Below are 22,154 nucleotides of genomic sequence, written 5' to 3' on the forward strand. Positions count from 1 at the left end.
AAAACAAATAAAATTGTGCCCTTCGAATTACAAAATAAAACAAATTGAAACAAACTTTTAACACACACACTTGATAATTTAATCAAACAAAGCCTTAAATTAGAGAAATATTAACCAAAATTGAGTATCATTACTTGACCAAACAAAGCCATAATACCCACGAACTAGATCAAACTCGATCTCTGTAAACCACCGGTTAAATTCAGAGATTTTAGTATCAAAATGATCCTTATGATCTGGGCGAAGTAAATCTGTAAAAATTAAAAATTTTGACAGCACTTTGGTAAGGTGATAATCGAAAATGAAAATTTTCTACTCTCTCGCGACTATTCTTCACGTTTTTGTGTATACATCTGAAAAGACTTGAATTGTGTATATATACTCAAAAAACACAGTCAATAAAATCTTAAAGTGCTGTGTGGCGACCAGTTATAGAAGGAACTCTCCTATGGCGACCACAGGAGGATTTCACTTATAATTATTCTAAGTTATCTTCTCTGTGGCGGCCACAGGAGGATTACACTTAGAATTATTCCAAGTTATTTGCTCTGTGGCGACCACAGGAGGATTACACTTAGAATTATTCTAAGTTCTCTTCTCTGTGGCGACCACAAGCACTCTATTATTTTTGATTTTCATAGAGTTCATTCTTTCCAAGAATTGAATTTTTTTTGTGCTGCTATTATTACAATTTTAACTAATTCTTTTAAACATTTGTAAATTTAAAATATATATTAAAATTGATAATTCACAATTATTTTTCACCACTATACAATTATTATCATTAAATTGATAATACCATATTTTTGTGAAAAATGAATATGCTGCAATTTAGATTAATTTTAATGGACCCCTAAATATTAATTATTTAAAGTCCACTGAAATTAACAACTCACAACATTGATAGAAAAATGGAAATAATTATCATTGAATTGATAATATTTTAATCTTTCTAATTTAAAGATGTGCTGCATTGCTTTATCAACATGAATGTGCCAAAACATATATCTTTATTAGATGCAAGCACATAAATATTTGAATTACGAGAAATAAGTAATGACATGTAAATTCAGATGTCCTCAAAATATTGAAATTTAATAACAAGTGAATTTACTCAAGACAAATTGCACTTTCTGACTTCTAATTTATTAATTAGAAAGATTTAACATCCCAAGTTCACTAACCAACTTAGAGAAAGTGTTTTCATCAGGTGGTTTTGTGAAGATGTCTGCAATTTGATCCTCTGTGGGTACAAAATATAATTCCACAGTGCCATTTGTGACATGCTCTCTAATAAAGTGATACCTGATATTAATGTGCTTTATTCTTGAGTGCTAAATTGGGTTGTTTGAGATTGCTATTGCACTTGTATTATCACAGAATATTGGAATCTTAGATACCAACAAACCATAATCCCGAAGTTGGTTCCTCATCCACAAGATTTGGGCACAACAGCTTCCAGCAGTTATGTATTCAGCTTCAGTAGTTGATGTGGATACTGAGTGTTGCTTCTTGCTATGCCAGGATACCAATCTTCTCTCAAGAAACTGACAGCTTCCTGAGGTACTTTTCTGGTCAATCTTACAACCTGCAAAATCAAAATCTGTATAGCCAACTAGGTCAAAACCTGTACCTATAGGGTACCAAATACCAAGATTTGGAGTTCTCTTAAGATACATCAATATTCTTTTAACAACTATAAGATGAGATTCTTTTGGGTCAGCTTGAAATCTAGCACATAAGCATGTTGCAAACATAATATCTGGTATACTTGCTGTGAGATAAAGTAATGAGCCTATCATACCTTTGTAGCTTGTGATGTCAACTTTCTTACCAGTTTTGTCCTGATCAAGCTTACAGGTTGTTGGCATGGGAGTCTTTGCTGGAGTTGAATCTTCCAGATTGTACTTCTTGAGAAGTTCTCTGATATACTTGGATTGAAAAATGAATATACCTTCTTTTCTTTGACTCACCTGTAATCCAAGAAAGTAATTCAACTCACCCATCATGCTCATTTCATACTTACTCTGCATTAGCTTAGAGAATCTCTTGCAAAGATCATCATTAGTAGTACTAAATATAATATCGTCAACATATACTTGAACTAATATCATATCAGATTTGTGCATTTTTTGAAACAGAGTTTTATCTATAACACCTCTAGTAAAACCATTTTCAAGTAGAGAGAGTGTCATACCATGTCCTTGGAGCTTGCTTGAGACCATAGAGAGCTTTGAATAGAAAGTATACAAAATCAGCCAGATTTGGATCTTCAAAACCTGGAGGTTGTTCCACATACACTTCTTCTTCTAGCTCCCCATTCAGGAATGCACTCCTCACATCCATTTGATAAACTTTGAAATCTGAATGTGCTGCGAATGCCAGAAACATCATGATTGCCTCAAGTCTAGCCACTGGTGCACAGGTTTCATCATAATCTATACCCTCTTCTTGGGAGTAAACTTTAGCTACCAATCTGGCCTTGTTTCTCGTTATAACGCCATCTTCATCTAACTTGTTCCTGAATACCCATTTAGTGCCTATCACTGACTTGTTCTTTGGTCGGGGTACCAACTTTCATACCTTCTGCCTCTCAAACTGATTGAGTTCTTCTTGCATAGCAATAACCCAATCTGGATCTTCAAGTGCCTCATCCACTTTCTTAGGTTCCATTTCTGAAAGAAACCCTGAAAAATGACATTCATTCTGAGTGGCATGTCTAGTTCTCACTCCTGTATCAGGATCACCAATGATCAACTCATATGGATGGTCTCTATTCCAAACTCTTTGTCGAGGCAGATAAGATCTTGATGTTTCCCCTTGTTCAGCATGATGTTGAGTGTGAACTGTAGATCCTCTTCCTACTCCCACTGAGTTGCTGCCACCATGACTAGATGATTCTGATCTTTGTGTAGTATTTCTTAAAGGTGTTCCTGTATGATTATCTTAATTATTATTTCCACCATTACCACCACTTGATCCTGAATCAGCATTGCCATGTACTTAGGTATAGCTCTAGCAATCTCAGGTTCTACTATATCCAAAGGATCATCTGATAAATTTTCAAATTCCAGAGGTTCAGAATCCTTTCCTCTTTGCAGGCTTGCCAACTTGGTGTCATCAAATGTTACATTAAGGCTTTCAATCACTTTCGGATCAATTTTCATATAAACCCTGTAAGCTATAGATTCCAGAGAATAGCCAAGAAATATGCCTTCTTCTGCTTTAGCATCAAACTTTCTCAGCTGCTCTTTTTCTTCCTTCAGCACAAAGCATTTAGCACCAAACACATGAAAGTATTTCAGTGTTGGTTTCTTGTCAGCCATTATCTCATAAGGAGTCTTGTCATGATCTTTATTAATCAGGATACGATTTTGAGTGTAACAGACTGTGTTGACAGCTACAGCCCAGAAGTAGGTAGGAAGTCTTGATTCACTTAGCATAGTCCTTGCTGCTTCAACCAAGGTACAATTCTTCCTTTCTACTACTCCATTTTGTTGTGCAGTTCTTGGGGCTGAATACTGTCTCGAAATACCTTTCTCTATACATAATTCATTTAGAAATGCATTCTTGAATCTTCCAGACAGTTAATTTCACTTCCAACTCAATCTTCTTTATATGATACACTATCAGCTAAGGTGACCAAATAAGTCCATATGAATTAACTGAAGAGGTTCAGCTGTGCTTGTCATTTCCTTGCTTCTGTGTGATGCTTTCTTTGATTTCCCTTTTTCACATGCTTCATAGAGTCCTTCTTGACAGAATTCCATCTGTGGTAGTCCTCTCACTAATTCTCTCTTAACCAGAGAGTTTATTGTCTTGAAGTTCAAGTGCGAGAGCTTCTTGTGCCATAGCCAAGTTTGTTCTGATAAAGCTTTGCTGTAGAAACATCTAATTACTCCATCACAGGTAGACTTCAAGTCAGCTACGTACAAATTACCTTTCCTCACTCCATGTAAAGCAAGCTTCTCATCTTTCCTGTGAGTGATCAAACATCTTTCTAGCCTGAAATCAACATTGTATCCTTTGTCACAAAATTGACTGATGCTCAATAGATTATGCTTCAATCCTTCTACAAGAGAGATGTTTTCAATGATGACATTGCCAATTTCCAAATTTCCATATCCCTTAGTAAATCCTTTGTTGTCATCTCCAAAGATAACTATAGGGCCAGCTTTCTCAACCACACTTGTGAGCATGGACTTTTCTCCGGTCATGTGCCTAGAATAACCACTATCCAGAATTTACATGATCTTTTATTTTTTTACCTTACCCTGCAAATACATATTGATTAAGAAGACTTTGGTACCCAAGCTTTCTTGGGTCCTGAAGGTTTAGGGGTAGAAACAGGATCAACAAATGAAACCTTGATGGGCTTAGCTTTCACTTTGACTGACTCCTTCTCAGTGTTAGTCTCATCAGAGTTGTTAGACTTATAGATAGGAGGTACTCCAGTCTTAGCTTGTGTGTGCTCATTACTCATGCTTGTCTTAGTGTCAGTGCAAGTGCTAGTAGTTGCATGAAAAGCTTTGAAATATTCAGACATGGTAACAAATGCACATGGCATACATCCAACTACGCCACAGGGCTCATGAAAGCTAAGCATGTTAGGCATGGCAGGCATACTAGAAATTGCAGCAGATCTACTTTAACTTTTATGCATGCATGTGTAAGATGTGCAACAAAATTGCAATTATTACATAATTTTCTAGATGCAGATGAAGAAGATGCAAAATCATATTTCTTGTTAATACCTACTTTTCCATTCCTGTTTTTCTTAGCTTTAACCTAAGCACCCTCACCAGTTTTAGAATTAACTATTGGGTTTGGTTTCTTAAGTGTGTCAGGTTCTTTCCTATTCACCTTATCACCTAGGTGAGCTATGGATTGAGCTTTACTAGCTGGAACCTTAGGAGTCTTAGGGGATTCCTCTACCTTCTCTCTATCTTCAACAATCTATTCATCATTGATTAACAAATTTACTTCATCCAAAGGTTCTGAAACAGACTCAGTGAACAATGGAGATACAACATTCTTAATAACATATGGAACCTTTTCTGAAACAAACATGTTTATCTCAGATGTACCACTATGTTTCTTACTGTTCAGCTTAGAATAGTCAAGTCCTATTGAAGTCTTAGATTTAAATCTTTGACTGTCTATTATCTCCTTCTGAGTCAAAGCTGCATTCTTAAACACCTGTAACTTCTTTTCAAAGTCAGTAATTTGGGTTCTAAGAATGGATTCTATGTCTGCATTGCACTTAACCTTATTCTCTAGATATTCATTCTTTTGTTTAAGGTCTTCTAGTCCAACTACAAGTAATTCAAGTTCTTCATTCCTAGAAATTAAACTCTTATATTTAAGAACTAACTTATCATTTTCAAGTTTATATGCAAGCATGCTTGTATGAACATTATACAATTCTAAAGTAAGTTCATGTGCAATAGATTTGTATTCAGACACAGACATATCAATAGTGGTAAGTTCAGGAACCTGAGATGATTGTGATGATTCCTCTGCAGAGTCTGCCATAAGAGCCAGATTTACATACTCTTCCTCTTCATCTGAATCAGTATCATCCCAGCTTTTTCCTTCAGCAATGTACGCTCTTCCCTTTCCTTCACCACATAAAAATTCAGCTTCTACTTCAGCTTCTCATTCTTCCTTTTCAAATCTTCATAAGTTTCCTTCTTTTCATAGGAGTCATTTGCTTTTGTTGCCTTGGGCTTTCTACAATCAGATGCAAAGTGCCCTAACTCATTGCAGTTGTAACATCTTGTTTTGCTCTTATCTACCCAACTTGACTTGTAGCCTCCTCTGGAGCTTGACCTTGATGAGTAGCTTCCTTTCTGAAATCTCCCTGATGAACCCCTTGGTTAATAGTTGGGGTTCCTTCTGAATCTAACATGACTAAATTTTGCAGCCATGTATGCCATAGATTTGTCCTCCAACTGTTCAAGTTCTTCCTGAGTGTAGAACTCATTTTCATCCTCTGGTTCACCATGAGCAATTTCAGCTACGATAATTTCCTTGATTGTTGAGGAGGATGCAACCTTGTCTTCTTGAGCTTCAGGTTCACGAACTACAAGTGCAGTGGTTTTTGCAAGTGTCGTACTCTTACTGTCAATAGAACCAGTTCCATAGATAATAGCTCTCTGCTCTTGCTCCATCACATATGTTCTTAGCTTTCTATAGATTACATCCAGGGACATGGTAATAAAATCTACTCTTTCTCTAATTGATGTGTTCTTTTGTTCCAGGTGAACTGGGAGCGTCAGCATAAACTTTATGTTAGACTCTCGTATAGGGTAAACTTTCCCTTGCAGCTTTAATTCACTTAACAGTCTTGTATATCTCTCAAAGAGTGAAAACAGTGCTTCTTCGGGTTGAAGTTTGAATGCCTCATACAGAGTCGTCAGAATATCCATCCTGTTTTCTTTGACTTTTTCTGTACCTTCCATTAAAAGCTCAATGGTATCCCACATATCCTTTGCACTATTACACCCTAGAAGTTGATGTCTCATATCATTATCGGTCGATTCCACAATTATGAGTTGAAGGCTTGAGTCCAAATTTATCAACTCCTTGTCAGTCTCCGTATATTTAAACAGAACCCTGGGAGTGGATGAGGAATGAATTCTTACACCAGATGTAGTTGTGGATTCAACAACTACTTCCATAAGAACATAAGGGCCATTCAGTAATATCCCAATGTAAAGTGGATTCGAAACTTTCATAAACAACATCATCTTTTTCTTCCATAGGTTATAATTATCTCTATCGAATGGGAGAACCTTTATACTTCCAATTCTTTGGTTGTTCATCATCTTGGCGGAATTAAATTATTTAAAGTTCAAAAATTTCAAGAAATGAGAATTTTTGAAAATTAAAAAATTCAAGAAATTTTCAAGAACTTGATTCTTTCTCCGGATCTTGATTTGTATGTCAATCAACAAGCTCTGATAATGAGAATTTTTGAAAATTAAAAAATTCAAGAAATTTTCAAGAACTTAATTCTTTCTCCGGATCTTGATTTGTATGTCAATCAACAAGCTCTGATACCAAATGTTAGTCCCAAAGTATCGTAGAAGGGGGGGTTGAATACGATATCTACAATCTTTTTTGATTCATTTACAAGTTCTTCGTTATAAGAGCGGAATCAAAATAGACACATAACAATTCGAGGAATATATTTTTTTATGAATATAATCCTTGAGGTTGCTACAATCTAATCAATGAATTGATTAGCTACAATAAATTCAGCAGCATAACACTATGTTTACAAGCTTAATAAATAAGATGCTTTAATGGAGCTCCCGTAAACACTCTGTTGAAAGCTGAAGAAGATAACTAAAATGAATTGTATTCATTTTGCCGCATATGTAGACTTTCAATTCCATTGGACAAGTGGCATTTCTGTGTCAACACAAATCTTAGAATTGCTGCATTTGTTCCACCGGAAAATCACCCAACTGTTCTATGGCGACTGGTGTATTCCTTGACTTCTTTTTCTATGGCGACCAGTGTTCCCCTTGTACAAGGGCTCTATGGAGACCATAGAGTTTTCCCTGTACAAGGGCTCTATGGCGACTAGAGTTCCCTATACAAGGCCTCTGTGACGATTAGAGTTCCCTGTACAAGGGTTCTATGGCGACTAGAGTTCCTTGATGGGAAGCTCTATGGCGACCACAGAGTTGCCTTAGTAGGAAGCTCTATGGCGACCATGGATGCTCTTTCTTCTAACTCTCCTGTGGCGACCACATAGGCTTCTCTAGTAGTCCTTACACCTCTATGGTGACCGGAGTGGTAATTCTCTTCCTTAGAATGTTTTTGCTTCTGTTTTTCCATTCTTCATTGTATCAACACTTTCTTCTGTAACTGAATTAAAATCCCTTCTTTAATACTGAAGTTTGGTGCACTGGACTGGTTCACAAACAACTAGCATTGAGAGAACCTAATTCAATTTGTCTTGTGTTTCTGAGCTGATACATATTGGTGAATATCCATTGCTTTTTTTACTGAACCCTTGATCTGCAACACTTGAATTCAATTGATGTAACTGATGATTAAAGTCATTTGATGTCTTATTCTTCATGGCTTGAGGACTTAAAGAGTCAATTGCATCTTTTGGTTCTTTGTGTTTATCCTGTCTTCACCTGTAGGATTCCTATGCTGCATAATTTAATATATGTTTATCTGTTGTGTTACAAGTTGAGTTATAGTTCCTTGATTACAAATTACATTACATTATGATTTACAGCAAGGTTCTATGAAGCATCTTCTACTCACAACTTAGTAGAAACTAAGTACAAGAATGCTTTACATCCTTATAGTCGCCAGCTAGAAAGTAATCAAGTTCACCTAATCGGCACTAAATTGAAATACAAGAGGAATCAAGGACCTTGCCCTTCTAGTCGCCAGTAAGACTTGGAGAATTAAATCAAGTGCCTTTCTTCTCTCCCGTGCGCAAGAAAGAAAGGAAAAGGCTCAGGGACGCAAGTAACACATAATTGCAAGTTGTCATGTTCAAAATACTTGGTTCTAGTGCAGCCACGTGTCCTTTCTCTCTCTACTCTACCTACCAATTATATAAACTATTCAGATGCAATTAAAATTGTATCTCTCTAACATTGAATAGTGCAAAGCTCTTGCAAAATATTCTCAGCACTTTGAAAAGCTTGATTTGACAAGGAGAGGTCATGCCTATTTGTTTACTCACCATTTAAAGCCTTACACATTAGATACACTCATCATTTATAGCTTCTTTGATTATATTCTTCATTATTTAATAAGAGTTATGAGTTTTTAGAGTGATAGATAAAAGCCATAGATTGATAGCTTCTTACTAGTATTGGATTTATCTATTTGTAACTTTGAATATTTGTTCAAAGGTGTAAGCAACCCTTTGTGGTTTAATTTTTTAATACAAGAATTATTCCGTGAACATTCTTGTGTTTGTTTATTTCGTTTTATAATTTCAATATCCGCTGCATTTTAGAGTAAAAATGAAAAACATACATTCACCCCCCCCTCTATATGCACCTTTTGGACCTAACAATATAATAATTCATTTAATATGTAGGCAATTGACCAATACCCACCCAAAATATAGGCATATCCGACTATATATTACTTGTGAGCATAAGTATATGATCGACACGCCATGATAAAAGTGTATCACGTTAAGGTACATCCATTTATGTCTGCATACCAAAATAAGATTTACCCGCTAAACGAATATACTACTTTTCTAATAATGAAGTAGTTTTATGTAATACTTCCATCCAGATGGCTACACATCACTTTTCGATGAAGGGCCAATGTATATTCACTCATAGGCATATCAAACTGAACATGTGATTAAATAGAGTCTAACAAATCTCATATCTAGCTTTAGAAGCGTTAAAACATGATACGTCCTTGGCAGAGGCATATCTAGTAGGTATTCAGAGCGAACATTCCATAAAAACTCTAATTAATGAGCTGGAAATATCCAAAATAATAAAATAGAGGTATTTATTTTTTTAATAATAAAATATTATTAAATTGAAAAATAGTAATATTCGATGAAGTATTTAATTAAGTAAAGTAATACGTCTTTCAATTCCATTAATATTACTTTAAATTAATTTAAATGTATCATGTTCATTTCGTAAATATCATTGAACTAACAAAGAGTGAAAACCCAAAACTCTAATTAATGAGCTGGAAATATCCAAAATACCAACCGACTGTAGACAATGTCCTAAATGCCTAGCTAATACGCCTCGGTCATGGGCATATCTTACACTTTTGTAACTTCATATATGTTACAGCTGGATGCGTCTTTGGGAGACCTATAACAAGATGGATACGCTTATGTATTTCACGAGTCTAGAATTACGATGTACCTTAAACACTCACCATCAACTCATTGTTACGCCATATCGTGCAACGTATATCGCACCTGCCATCATAACTATATTAAATTGTCAACCCGATACGCTTATGTCGAAGTAGTATGCAGGGAATACGCTTCAGTAATGTTAATTAGATACATAAAGGCTTGTGATGTGTGTAAGCGTATGTAATGAATACGGCTCCGCCTAAGTCGTGTTAGGTTAATACACATTTGTTCGAGTAGTAGCCAGAGTTTGGAGAGAGATAAGAAAGGTTGTGACAACTCGGTGCAAATCTCGAGCCTTTATCAAAAATCGTGTCAATTCCCGATTCCGGATCTGAAATAAGGCGAAGTATATTGGCTTAAATGTAGCCAACTTGGGTAAACAACAAGCCTACCAAATGCCCTCAAAAGATCATGATTTGTTGGTACACTTAGTAGGAGTACTTTGTCTTATAAACTGAACGAAAATCTCAAATCTTCTCGATGTGGGATTGTGGTGTTACAAACTCCTCAATTTAAACTCCTGACGTCCTCATCAAGCCTGAACAGACAGTTCATAGTCCCGATCGTTCCTTTATAGTCATTTGTGAGATAATACCAGTTGGTTTTGTGTCCCCACCTATGGATTTCTGTCCATTATGAGATAATACTATGGGATAATACCACCACCTTTCATGTCCACACTTCCGGCAACTTGACTAATCAAACTTTCGAGAGCCACTCTGAAATTATATGTGATAATTCGGGTCAAATTTCGAACCTTTTTCAAAAATCGGGTCAAGTTCTGATTCCAAGTCCGAATAAACTGTAGTCTACTGGCCCAAATGCAGCTAACTTAGGTAAACAACAAACCTACCACAGTTCCTTAAAAGATCATAATTTATTGATGCACTTATTAATAATATTTTGTCTTATAAACTAAACGGAAGTTCCAAATGTTCTTTATATGAGACTGAGGTGTTACAAATGTGGCAGTGATAGACGAAATTAGGGAGAGACGAGGAGGGTAGGGGTTAGAGATAGGGCTGAGCATTCGGTCGGTTCATTGCAAAACCGAATCGAATCGAATAGACCGAAAAACCGAATAGCCATTTTTTCTTGGACCAAACCGGACTGAAGTTATATTATGGATCAGACCGAACCTAACCGATTTTGGACTGAACAGATCGAATATTTTTTCAAAAAAAATGCATTAAAAATTAAACCACAAATTATAAAATCTGAAATATAATTAAAATAATGTGATATGTAGAGTTTTAATAGTGTATAAATACAATTACAAATAAAAAATTATGATTATAATTTTTAAGATATATATAAAATGTATATTAAATATGAAATTATAATATTTATGATTTGGTCTATTCGGTCCGGATCAGAATATTTTTTAAAAGAACCGAACCGAACCCTATTCGGTCTGGACCGAATAGACCGAATTTCTGAAAAAATTGGGACTGAACTGAACCGAACCGAATTAATACGGTTCGGTTTGATTTTTCGATTTCGATTCAGTTTTGTTCGGCCCTAGCCCCGGTCAGAGATGAAACTGGGGGAGAAAACGTTGAGGAATTTGTTCTAGCATTTGGTTACAGCTGGTATTTGTGTTGAGTAGTGTTAAGTAGGATACGTATCTGATACAGACGTTTATGGTGGGTATAAAAGTAAAGCTGAGCAATAGTGGGTAAATAGGGCAACTTGACGTTAAAATAGAGCTGGGCAATTTTTCTATAAATATATGATTAAGTAAAAGATTTCATTTCGCGATCTTGTCTAAAAGTTTAAAAGAGAAATATCAATAAATTGGACGTAATTATATGAATCTGAAAAAGGTAATTCATATTGTGGCATAATTCAAGTGATAAGATTTTCTCAATTGAAATTTAATTCTCACTCACAATTAATCTAAAAAATAGGGACACTTGAGTCGCATATCGAGTTCTAGTATCGGATACTTGAACAAACGCATCCCCGTATATATAGATTTTTACTTATACTAATCTAAAATTTTATATTCAGAAATTGTTGTCAAAATCTATCTTAGCAAATATTCACAAAATTATGTATTCATATTTATTAGTTACTATAAAATTATTAATTATCAAATTCTCGTATCGCACTCCCGCATCTCATCCTTACTTTTTAGCTACTCCCTCCGTCCCTTCCAATTGTTATCGTTTCTATCCGGCACGCGTTTTAAGATGAATAGAAAATATAGTTTTATAATTTTTTTTTAAATAAATCTTTTTTTGAATAAAAGTTTAAACATTCTATTTTTATTCAAAAAAAAATTATAAAACTATACTTTATATTTATCTTAAAATACGTGTCGGACACTCTCACATGAGCGATAATAATTGGTCGGGACCGAGAGAGTATTAATTAATAAAAAATTAATACTTATTAAAATTATTGTAATCTCCTTTTTTTTATCAGTCAACTACACGTCCCCATCCCTTGTTATCGCGGGCTTTCTTTATTGTTACCACCGGCCTGCAGAGCAGATTGTTGATACATACAACCTTATTTAATTCAAAAGGTTGCCGTATATAATGGATCTGTTTGATGCAACTTGTTCGAATCATTCATTTTTTAAGTGTATCCTAAGATCTACTTGTTCTCTTGTGACCCTAATCTCTGTACCGCATCATTGACCGATTTGGCTTTTGCCTTTATATTCAACCAAGATTATTATTATTTCAACCACCATATTTGAAAGCAAACACAACTTTATTTTCACAACAAAATAACAAACGAGATCTAAATTCGATAAATGTTAGACAAGCTAATATCAGGATGAACACAGCCTTGCAGCTAGCAGTGACCAATGGTCACTTGGCTAATGCTAAGCTGTTAGTAGAGTCAGATCCCAGTAATACGCATGTTCGAAATGGTAAGGTTGTTATAGTCAAGATGATCTGTACAACCTGCCGAGCTCCGTTCTTATATGGCCTTCAAGCCACAACTGCTTTGCATGCTGCTATTATCAAGCTCCCTCAAGGTTAGTGTACATGTAACAATTTCAATACTTGTTTCGACTTGTTTCCTACAACAATTATCGTTTTGTGATAGAATTTACGATAATATTATTTGTATTAGATCGGACTATAACAATTATTCATTTCGTGATATAATTTTTTATACTTAGAAATTGTATTATGTTAGATCGGACTATAACAATTATTGACTCAGAAACTATTCTTTCAATATTTTTTATCAAGATCTGAGTACATGTATAATAATCAACATTTGGACCTCAATTGCAGATAAGAAAAATGATAGAGATGTGGTTAAGGTCCTCATTGATGCAGCCAAACGTTCTAGTTGCTCAGAGGATGCACCATATAACAGTTTTGAAGCTTTATTTAATAGAACTGACGTAGACCTGGCAATGAGAAGAGATCACCTAGACATGATTGAGCTGATATTAGTCGAAGATCCGGCATATCAACACGGACACGCAAGTAAAAATATCAATCTTAAGCCTCTGATCTATGTAGCTACTGAACATGGGTACAAGGATATGGTCAAATTAACTCACGAATGTGGAAATACCCTGGGTCATGGAGGTCAGACCGCTTTAAAAGCTGCTTTTATAGCGCGTGATGAAGGTACAATAACTAATTAATTTATTCTAATTTCAATATATATGTACTCACGATTAGGGATTTATATAGGATGTGATCAAAACTAGAGTTTAGTGAAGACAATCAATTCTATAAATTAAACAAATATCATATATAGTGAAATATGAAACAAAATTACGGGATGTGTGTGACTCAATAGAATTTTTTGTTTCTCAGAATCTATATTCGGTATCCTAGGAGATGACCAACATCTGGTAACCTATGCTGATAGTTCCAGGGGGTGGACACCACTTCACTATGCCGCATATTATGCATTTGATTCAGCACTTGATGTTATTGTACAAGCGCAAACAGATGTTGGCTATCAGTTTGTGTCCCGGGAGAAGCGAACACCACTTTATATAGCAGCTGAGAATGGACATATTTCTACTGTGATACGACTTATGCAATTATGGCCACTTTTATGTGTTGATGTTGATCACGAGTGTCGAGATATACTATACTTTGCCGTGATTGCAGGCAATAAAGATATGATTCTGTGTATAATGATGACACATTGTCCGGAAAAGCATATTGACAAGATTCTAAATGAGAAGGATATCAACGACAATACACCTCTCCATTTAGTTATTGGCGAGGGTTGTTTCGCTCCGGAACTCATAAAACATAAGAAAGTTGATAATAGTTACTGCACTCATAACAACATAACTTTTACAGTCGGATTTACAATGACAGGTGGATACCATCAAAGTGGAGAAGCTAATCAAGGAGTGGTACTTCTTTCCAAAAAGACAGCTTTTAAAATATTTGTGATATCAGATGCATTAGCTCTGGTACTGTCAACATCTTCTTTGTTTCTCTACTTCATTGCATCTATATATGAAGATAGCAAGTGCTGTGAATACAATCTGCGATTAATACATATAATTCAAATAAGTGTGTGTGTGAGTAAACGAAATCAAACAGAGAAAGAAAGGATATAACCAAATGGAGATCCTCGAGTCCAGTTGAAACTGTCTCCTTAAAGTTATTTCGCCTCTCACCGTAAGTGCGAGTCGATAGCCTCCCAGGATAAAATGAGATACCAGTATAATCGATAGATCGAATATACTCTCAGCAAACTTGAACTAAGCCCGAGAACTATCACCGGAATATTGAAAAAATTTAAGATTAAAGAGACCGAGAATGAAAGAGATGACTCTTATTCCCTTGACTTAATAAAACTGATTCCCTAAGACTCTATTTATAAAGAGAGGCTTGAAAGGACTTGTTTTTCTTTTCGATGTGGTACATAGTATTTATAAGAAAAACTAAGAAATAGGTTTGTGCTACTCTCGATGTGGTACAAAACCACTTTTCATATTAAAAGGTAAAACTTTGAAACATCAGTTCTCATTCACCTTTTACTCATTTTGAGCGTGTAAATATGCGTTGGAATCCCCTCGAAGAGGAGAATACGTTCCAATAAATACACACCACTAATACATAATGTGTCTCACTCATATAGAGTCTCAAAATGATTCACAACTTAGTCTAAAATACTAAGTTTGTCCAACAATCCCCCACAAATGAGATTGATGGTCCAGTAGCACGCACCACATAGACAGACAGACGCGGAGCTTGACTTGGTGATAGTTCCGGCTGTCAGATATAACATACGATATGTAGAGAATGCTCCTTGAACCTTCGCTCGAATAAGTATATCGACTTTACTGGTAGACAGTATGACGCGATGTCCTTAAACTGTTCGACCGTTTGTGTAAACGATGACATAATCATCACTATATCTTTCCTGGCTCATTCAGTTCTCATGATTATGTCCATTTTGGCCATGGAACATCGTCCTGGTTCTGCAGGAGTTTTTAAAGAATTGTGCCTCGCAATTCTCCTTTGAAGCGGCCCCACTTCTCTCCCACATAGGTGATCTTTATCTTATAGAGTAACCCGCGTTTACTCAACTGAATTCCATGCGTTCATTCCTGAACTCCATGTATTCATCAAAGATCATTAAAAGCTCAAAGCTTAACCTCGTACCTTACGGGTCTCACTGTTTCCTCATCATAGGAACAGGCCAGGGGTTACCCCCACAGTGATTTGGTCATCATGATTTAGTTGTCCCATAGAACCAAGTTCTTGGGATCTCCAGTCAGCAATGGTTGGGTGTCCACCATGATGCCGTTAAGCAATAGGCTTAAGGCCCATCCCTCTCGATGATTTCTCAACCACTTCTTTTGATAACCCTTTGGTTAGTGGAACCGCGATATTATCTTTTGACGGTATATAGTCAATAGTGATAATTCCGGTTGAGATCAATTGTCTAATGGAACTGTGTCATCATCGTATATGACGAGACTTTCCATTATACATCGTGCTCTGTGCTATGCCAATAGCGGATTGACTATCACAATGAATCCCTATTGCAGTTACAGGCTTTGGCCATCTTGGAATATCCTCCAGAAATTGACGTAGATATTCAGCCTCTTCGGCGCATTTATCTAGTGCCACAAACTCAGCTTCCATCGTGGAATGAGTTATCACCGTTTGTTTTGAGGATTTCCATGATATTGCCGCTCCAGCTAATGTAAACACATAGCCGCTCGTAGACTTAAGTACTTTCTTGCTAGATATCCAATTTGCGTCAGTATATCCTTCTAATACTGCTGGGTATCTACCATAGTGCAGTCCATAGTCTCGAGTTCCCCTCAAGTACCTTAGTACCCTTATGATCGCTTTCCAGTGATCAGCTCCCAGATTACTCGTAAACCTACTCAACTTGCTAATTGAGTATGCAATGTCTGGTCTTGAACAGCTCATGAGGTACATCAGACTACCAATTATCCTCGAGTATTCCAATTGGGAAACAACTACACCTTTGTTCTTGGATAGGTGCAAAGTCATATCCACAGGTGTCCTAGCTTTCTCAAAGTCATCCTTAAGAAACTTCTCAAGGATCTTGTCAACATAATGTGGTTGACTTAATGCGAGACCCTCTGATGTTCTAGAAATTTGAATTCCCGGAATTACATTTGCTAGTCCCATGTCTTTCATGTCGAATCTTGATTTCAACATGTCCTTGGTAGATTTGATCACTTTATCATTGCTTCCGGCAATAAGTAGATCATCTACATATAGCGTCATCATGACATAGCCACTCTCGTTATCCTTGTAATAGGCACATCTATCACATTCATTGATTTTGAAGCCATTAGTCAGCACGACCTCGTCAAATTTTTCATGCCATTTCATAGGCGCTTGCTTCAAACCATACAATGATTTCACCAATCTACAAACTTTCCTTTCTTGTCCTGGGACAACAAACCCTTCGGGTTGTTCCATATAGATTTCCTCATCTATGTCCCCATTTAGGAAGGCTGTTTTCACATCCGTTTGATGTACAGTTAGATTACGCATTGCAGCAATAACAAACATCATCCTTATGGATGTTATTCTCGTTACTGGAGAATATGTATCAAAATAATCAAGGCCTTTTTGTTGCTTGTATCCTTTAATCACAAGTCTGGCCTTATACTTATCAATAGTGCCATCAGTTTTTAACTTCTTCTTGAAAACCCACTTGCTACCTAATGGTTTGCAACCAGTTGGCAAGTCCACTAGTTCCCAAGTATGATTCTGCATAATTGAATCAACTTCATTCCTGATGGCCTCTTTCCACATAGGTCCATCAGGTGAGGTAACCGCCTCCTTATAGGTTTTTGGGTCACCTTCTTCGAGCAAATAGGTCATAAAATCAGACCCATAGGATTTCTCCGTTCGTTGTCTTTTGCTTCTTCTCACTACCCCCACATTTTTGTCTTCACTTTCGTCACTCTCATTATCGTCATCTACAGACTCATGAGATCGTTTAGATGTCGTAGGTTGTTGGTTTCCTGGATTACAGGGAAACATCGTCTCAAAGAATGAGACATTCCTTGATTCCATAATGGTATTCTTTTGAATATCAGGAATCTTGGATTCATGAACAAGAAACCGATATGCAGTTCTGTGTAGAGGATATCCGATGAAGATACAATCCACAGTCTTAGGACCTATCTTCACCTTCTTCGGTGTAGGGATCCGTACCTTTGCAAGGCACCCCCACACTTTCAGGTGTTGGTAACTTGGTTTCTTTTTCTTCCATATTTTATAAGGACTTACATCCTTATTCTTGCGCATCATAATATTTAAAATATTATTTGCGCTTAAGATGACTTCTCCCCACATTGATTGTGGAAGCCCAGAGCTTAACAACATCGCATTCATCATTTCTTTCAGAGTGTGATTCTTCCTTTCAGCCACACCATTTGACTGAGGGGAGTATGGTGCAGTGACCTCATGGATTATACCATGTTGTGAACAGAATTCTCTAAATGGTTCAACATATTCACCTCCACGATCACTTCGTATCATTTTGATTTTCTCAGCCTGTTGTGTCTCAACTTCTTCCTTATAGATTTTAAATTTATCTATAGCTTCGTCTTTGCTTATCAACAAATATACATAGCAGTATTTTGTACAATCATCAATGAATGTAATAAAATACTTGTTTCCTCCTCTTGTTAGAGCGAATTTTAAATCACATATGTCGCTATGTATTAGGTCTAGCACTTTGGTGTTCCTTTCCACACGTTTAATTGATGATCTCGTTAATTTTGCCTCAACACAAGTCTCACACTTATGTTTTGAATCGATAGTAAGTTTAGGTATGTATTATTTTGCACTTAAACATCGTAAAGTGTCATAATTTACATGTCCTAATCTAGCATGCCATAAATTAGGAGACTCAAGCAAGTAAGCAGAAGAATTCTTCATTTCATTATCGTCCTTAACGGACATTACATTGAGCTTAAAAAGCCCATCGGTTAAATAACCCTTGCCTACAAACATACCACTCTTAGACAAAATAACTTTATCTGACTCTATTACAATGCGAAAGCCATGCTTACTAAACAGAGAACCAGACACAAGGTTCTTGCGAATATCAGGCACATAAAATACATTCTTCAAAGTCAGATTCTTCCCAGAGGTCATCTTCAGGATCACCGTGCCTTCACCCTCAATGGTAGAAGTTGCTGAATTCCCCATGTAGAGCTTCTCACCAGCATCGGAAGCTTTGAGGCTAGAGAAAATCTCCTTCTCTGAGCAAACATGCCTAGTATCACCAGTATCAATCCACCATTCACGTGGATTAGAACCGACCAGGTTCACTTCAGAGATCGTAGCACAGAGGTCTATATCACCCATCTCCTTGGAGATATTCTCTACCATGTTTGCTTCTTTCTTCTTGTTGGGCTTCTTGGGCTTCTTGCAGTCAGAAGACCTATGACCAACTTTATCACAGTTGTAGCACTTCCCCTGAAATTTCGACTTCGAAATCCCTCCTTTGGGTGCCAGCTTTGCCCCTTTACTAGAATTAGTCTTCTTGGGCTTGGAGCTTTGAGCATGCTCCACCATGTTTGCCTTCTCAGTGGCAACATTAACTTTCTTCTCGGACCCTCTGTTGTCTTTTTCAATACGAAGTCTAATAATAAGATCCTCCATAGACATCTCCTTTCGCTTATGCTTAAGGTAGTTCTTGAAATCTTTCCATCCAGGTGGAAGCTTTTCAATAACAACATCAACTTGGAAAGACTCACTTATGACCATTCCCTCAGCATGAATGTCATGAATGATGACCTGCAGTTCCTGCACCTGACTGACCACAGTCTTAGAGTCTGCCATCTTATAATCAAGAAAGCGGCCAACAATCCACTTCTTTGCCCCAGCGTTCTCGGTTTTATACTTATGGTCAAGTGACTCCCATAAGACCTTAGCTGTTGGCTTCGCGCTGTATACGTTATACAACGAGTCAGACAAATAATTTAACACATAGTTCCGACATATGTAGTCGGAGTGCTTCCAAGCATCAGCAGCATACACAGTCTGCATGTTGCTCTCAACAGTGAGCAATGGTGGTTCTTCCTTAAGGAAGTGATCCATATGCAATGTGGTCAGATAAAAGTGCATCTTTTGTTGCCAACGTTTGAAGTTCGTTCCGTTGAACTTCTCAGGCTTTTCAGAAAGGCACCACATGTGGAACAGATGGTACGTGCATCTGTACTACAGGCGTATGCACACCAGTAGGCACCACAGGTATGATCGGAGGAGTGAATCCTGCCGATATCTGTCCAAGAGGAACACTAAACTGTCCAATGACAGTGTGTACCACAGGCACATGTCCCGAAGGCACATGTCCAACAGGCGTTTGACCCCCATCAGATCGTACGATCCATGCGTTAGGGTTAATCGGCTGCTGGTGAACTCCATCAGATCCAGTGATCTGTGCGTTGGGATCAGCCGTCATGTTCATCGGATCGTTCACAGTTTGGTTCTCCATCGATCTGTTACTCAACAAAACAAGCAGATACAGATGTATCAGTCACAGATGTATAAAATATAATAGCTTTAAGATTGTGAATACAATCTGCGATTAATACATATAAATCAAATAAGTGTGTGCGTGAGTAAATGAAATCAAACAGAGAAAGAAAGGATATAACCAAATGGAGATCCTCGAGTCCAGTTGAAACTGTCTCCTTAAAGCTATTTCGCCTCTCACCGTATGTGCGAGTCGATAGCCTCCCAGGATAAAACGAGATACCAGTATAATCGATAGATCGAATATACTCTCAGCGAACTTGAACTAAGCCCGAGAACTATCACCGGAATATTGGAAAAATTTAAGACTAAAGAGACCGAGAATGAAAGAGATGACTCTTATTCCCTTGACTTAATAAAACTGATGCCCTAAGACTCTATTTATAAAGAGAGGCTTGAAAGGACTTGTTTTTCTTTTCGATGTGGTACATGGTATTTATAAGAAAAACTAAGGAATAGGTTTGTGCTACTCTCGATGTGGTACAAAACCACTTTTCATATTAAAAGGTAAAACTTTGGAACATCAGTTCTCATTCACCTTTTACTCATTTTGAGCGTGTAAATATGCGTTGGAATCCCCTCGAAGAGGAGAATACGTTCCAATAAATACACACCACTAACACATAATGTGTCTCACTCATATAGAGTCTCAAAATGATTCACTACATAGTCTAAAATACTAAGTATGTCCAAAAAGTGCAAAACTCAAAACCGCGTCAACAGTGCTCAACAGTGTTTTTATAATCGCAATGATGTTGACTTTTATGATAGGAACATATGTCGTGCTATCTCACTCCCTAGTTCTCGCCATTACCATTTGCATCATTGGTGGACTTTTATCACAGGAACATTTGTTATGCTCTCACAGGATCAAGATGATATAAGATCGTGAACTAGAACAGGTTGAAGTTTGAGTATTTCTGTAGTCAATTCCAAGTGTTAAAATGTACTCCCTCAGTCCCTTCCAATTGTTTACATTTCTGAGTAAGTGTCGGGCATTATGTAACTTATTTTAACAATTTTCTTTTTTCTGAATAAAAGTTCAATGTTTTAATTTTTATTCAGAAAAACAAAATTGTAAAAAAAAATTACAGAACTATACTTTATATGCACCTTAAATTGCGTGTCGGACACTCTCTAAAAAATGTAAACAATTGAAAGGGACGGAGGGAGTATTTACTATCCGCGTGACATTGTAATACTCGTATGAATGTATAGTTTAAATGTATTTATCTGAGGAAACTAATAAGATTTAATCTCACAATGTTATGGCAAAGTTTACTGGTAGAAGTAAATTAGATAAACTTGCCTGAAGTGCTGCAATGGAATAGAGAAAGTGTTACTGATAATATGACTGATGCTGTAGAAACTAAGAATGAGAATCATCTAGAAGTTACAGCTGACACTCAAGTTGAGGCACAGCCTGTCAGTTAGTTAGGAATTCTGTTAGCACATAAGTCTATATATATTGTCTTCTAGTGTTAACTTGTGCATTAAGCATTTTGGTCATCTCTTTCATTCTTCAACAATATGTAAACATTTGTCTTGTCATCGGGAAATATAGTTTGTTCTTATCAATTCAAGTTAGCTTAGATAATAAGTTCATATCTTTCATTTCTATATTGTGACAGAAAGAGAAGCGAGTGAAGATTTTCTTTTGCTATAATTCTTAGTTCTTGCTGATTTCTTTAGGTCCAGATATACATTGAAAATTGCAATTTGTCTGCTAGACATAATTTTGTACAAAAAAATTGTAATAAATGATTTGAGATGTTTTTATTGATTTAATAATTTACATTGAATGGATATTATAGAATATATAATATGTTAAAGAGTGATTTAAAGTTAAAAAAAAGACTTAAAATCAAGTTGATAAGATATACTTTTTTGACGTAGCTTAAATTTTTTTATTTTTTTATAATAATATCCGATAAAATTAGTATTCCCTCATTCCCTTCCAATTGTTTACATTTCTGAGAAAGTGTCCGACACGTATTTTAAGGTACATAAAAAAGTATAGTTATGTAATTTATTTTTACAGTTTTCTTTTTCTGAATAAAAGTTGAATATTTAAATTTTCATTAAAAAAACAAAATTGTCGAAAAAAATTACGGAACTATACTTTATATACACCGTAAAATGTGTGTTGCACACTTTTTTTAAAAATGTAAACAATCGAAAGGGACGGAGGGAGTATTATTTACTACTTTGTACTCATGTAGAATATATTCATTATTATGTTTTTAACGACTCACAAGTTCAAACAAAAA

At 36.2% G+C, this 22,154-nt stretch overlaps 1 protein-coding gene across 1 annotated transcript; it reads left to right on the forward strand.

Moving 5' to 3' along the window:
- The first annotated feature begins 12,429 nt into the window (after positions 1-12,429).
- Positions 12,430-14,469, forward strand: LOC141692569 (uncharacterized). The gene is made up of 3 exons (XM_074497450.1): positions 12,430-12,884; positions 13,150-13,494; positions 13,687-14,469. The coding sequence occupies exons 1-3, from the start codon at positions 12,680-12,682 to the stop codon at positions 14,451-14,453; spliced, it is 1,317 nt and encodes a 438-aa protein (XP_074353551.1). The 5' UTR covers positions 12,430-12,679; the 3' UTR covers positions 14,454-14,469.
- Positions 14,470-22,154: the final 7,685 nt, after the last annotated feature.

This window comes from Apium graveolens, chromosome 10 (assembly GCF_009905375.1).
Source record: "Apium graveolens cultivar Ventura chromosome 10, ASM990537v1, whole genome shotgun sequence".
In the NCBI taxonomy this organism is placed as follows: domain Eukaryota; kingdom Viridiplantae; phylum Streptophyta; class Magnoliopsida; order Apiales; family Apiaceae; genus Apium; species Apium graveolens.

Bases quoted from the DNA above. Each gene is read 5' to 3' on its own strand.
- LOC141692569 (XM_074497450.1), top strand. From the start codon at position 12,680: ATGAACACAGCCTTGCAGCTAGCAGTGACCAATGGTCACTTGGCTAAT. The intron at 12,885-13,149 runs GTTAGTGTACAT...CCTCAATTGCAG, and splicing joins TATTATCAAGCTCCCTCAAG to ATAAGAAAAATGATAGAGAT. The intron at 13,495-13,686 runs GTACAATAACTA...TTTGTTTCTCAG, and splicing joins TTTTATAGCGCGTGATGAAG to AATCTATATTCGGTATCCTA.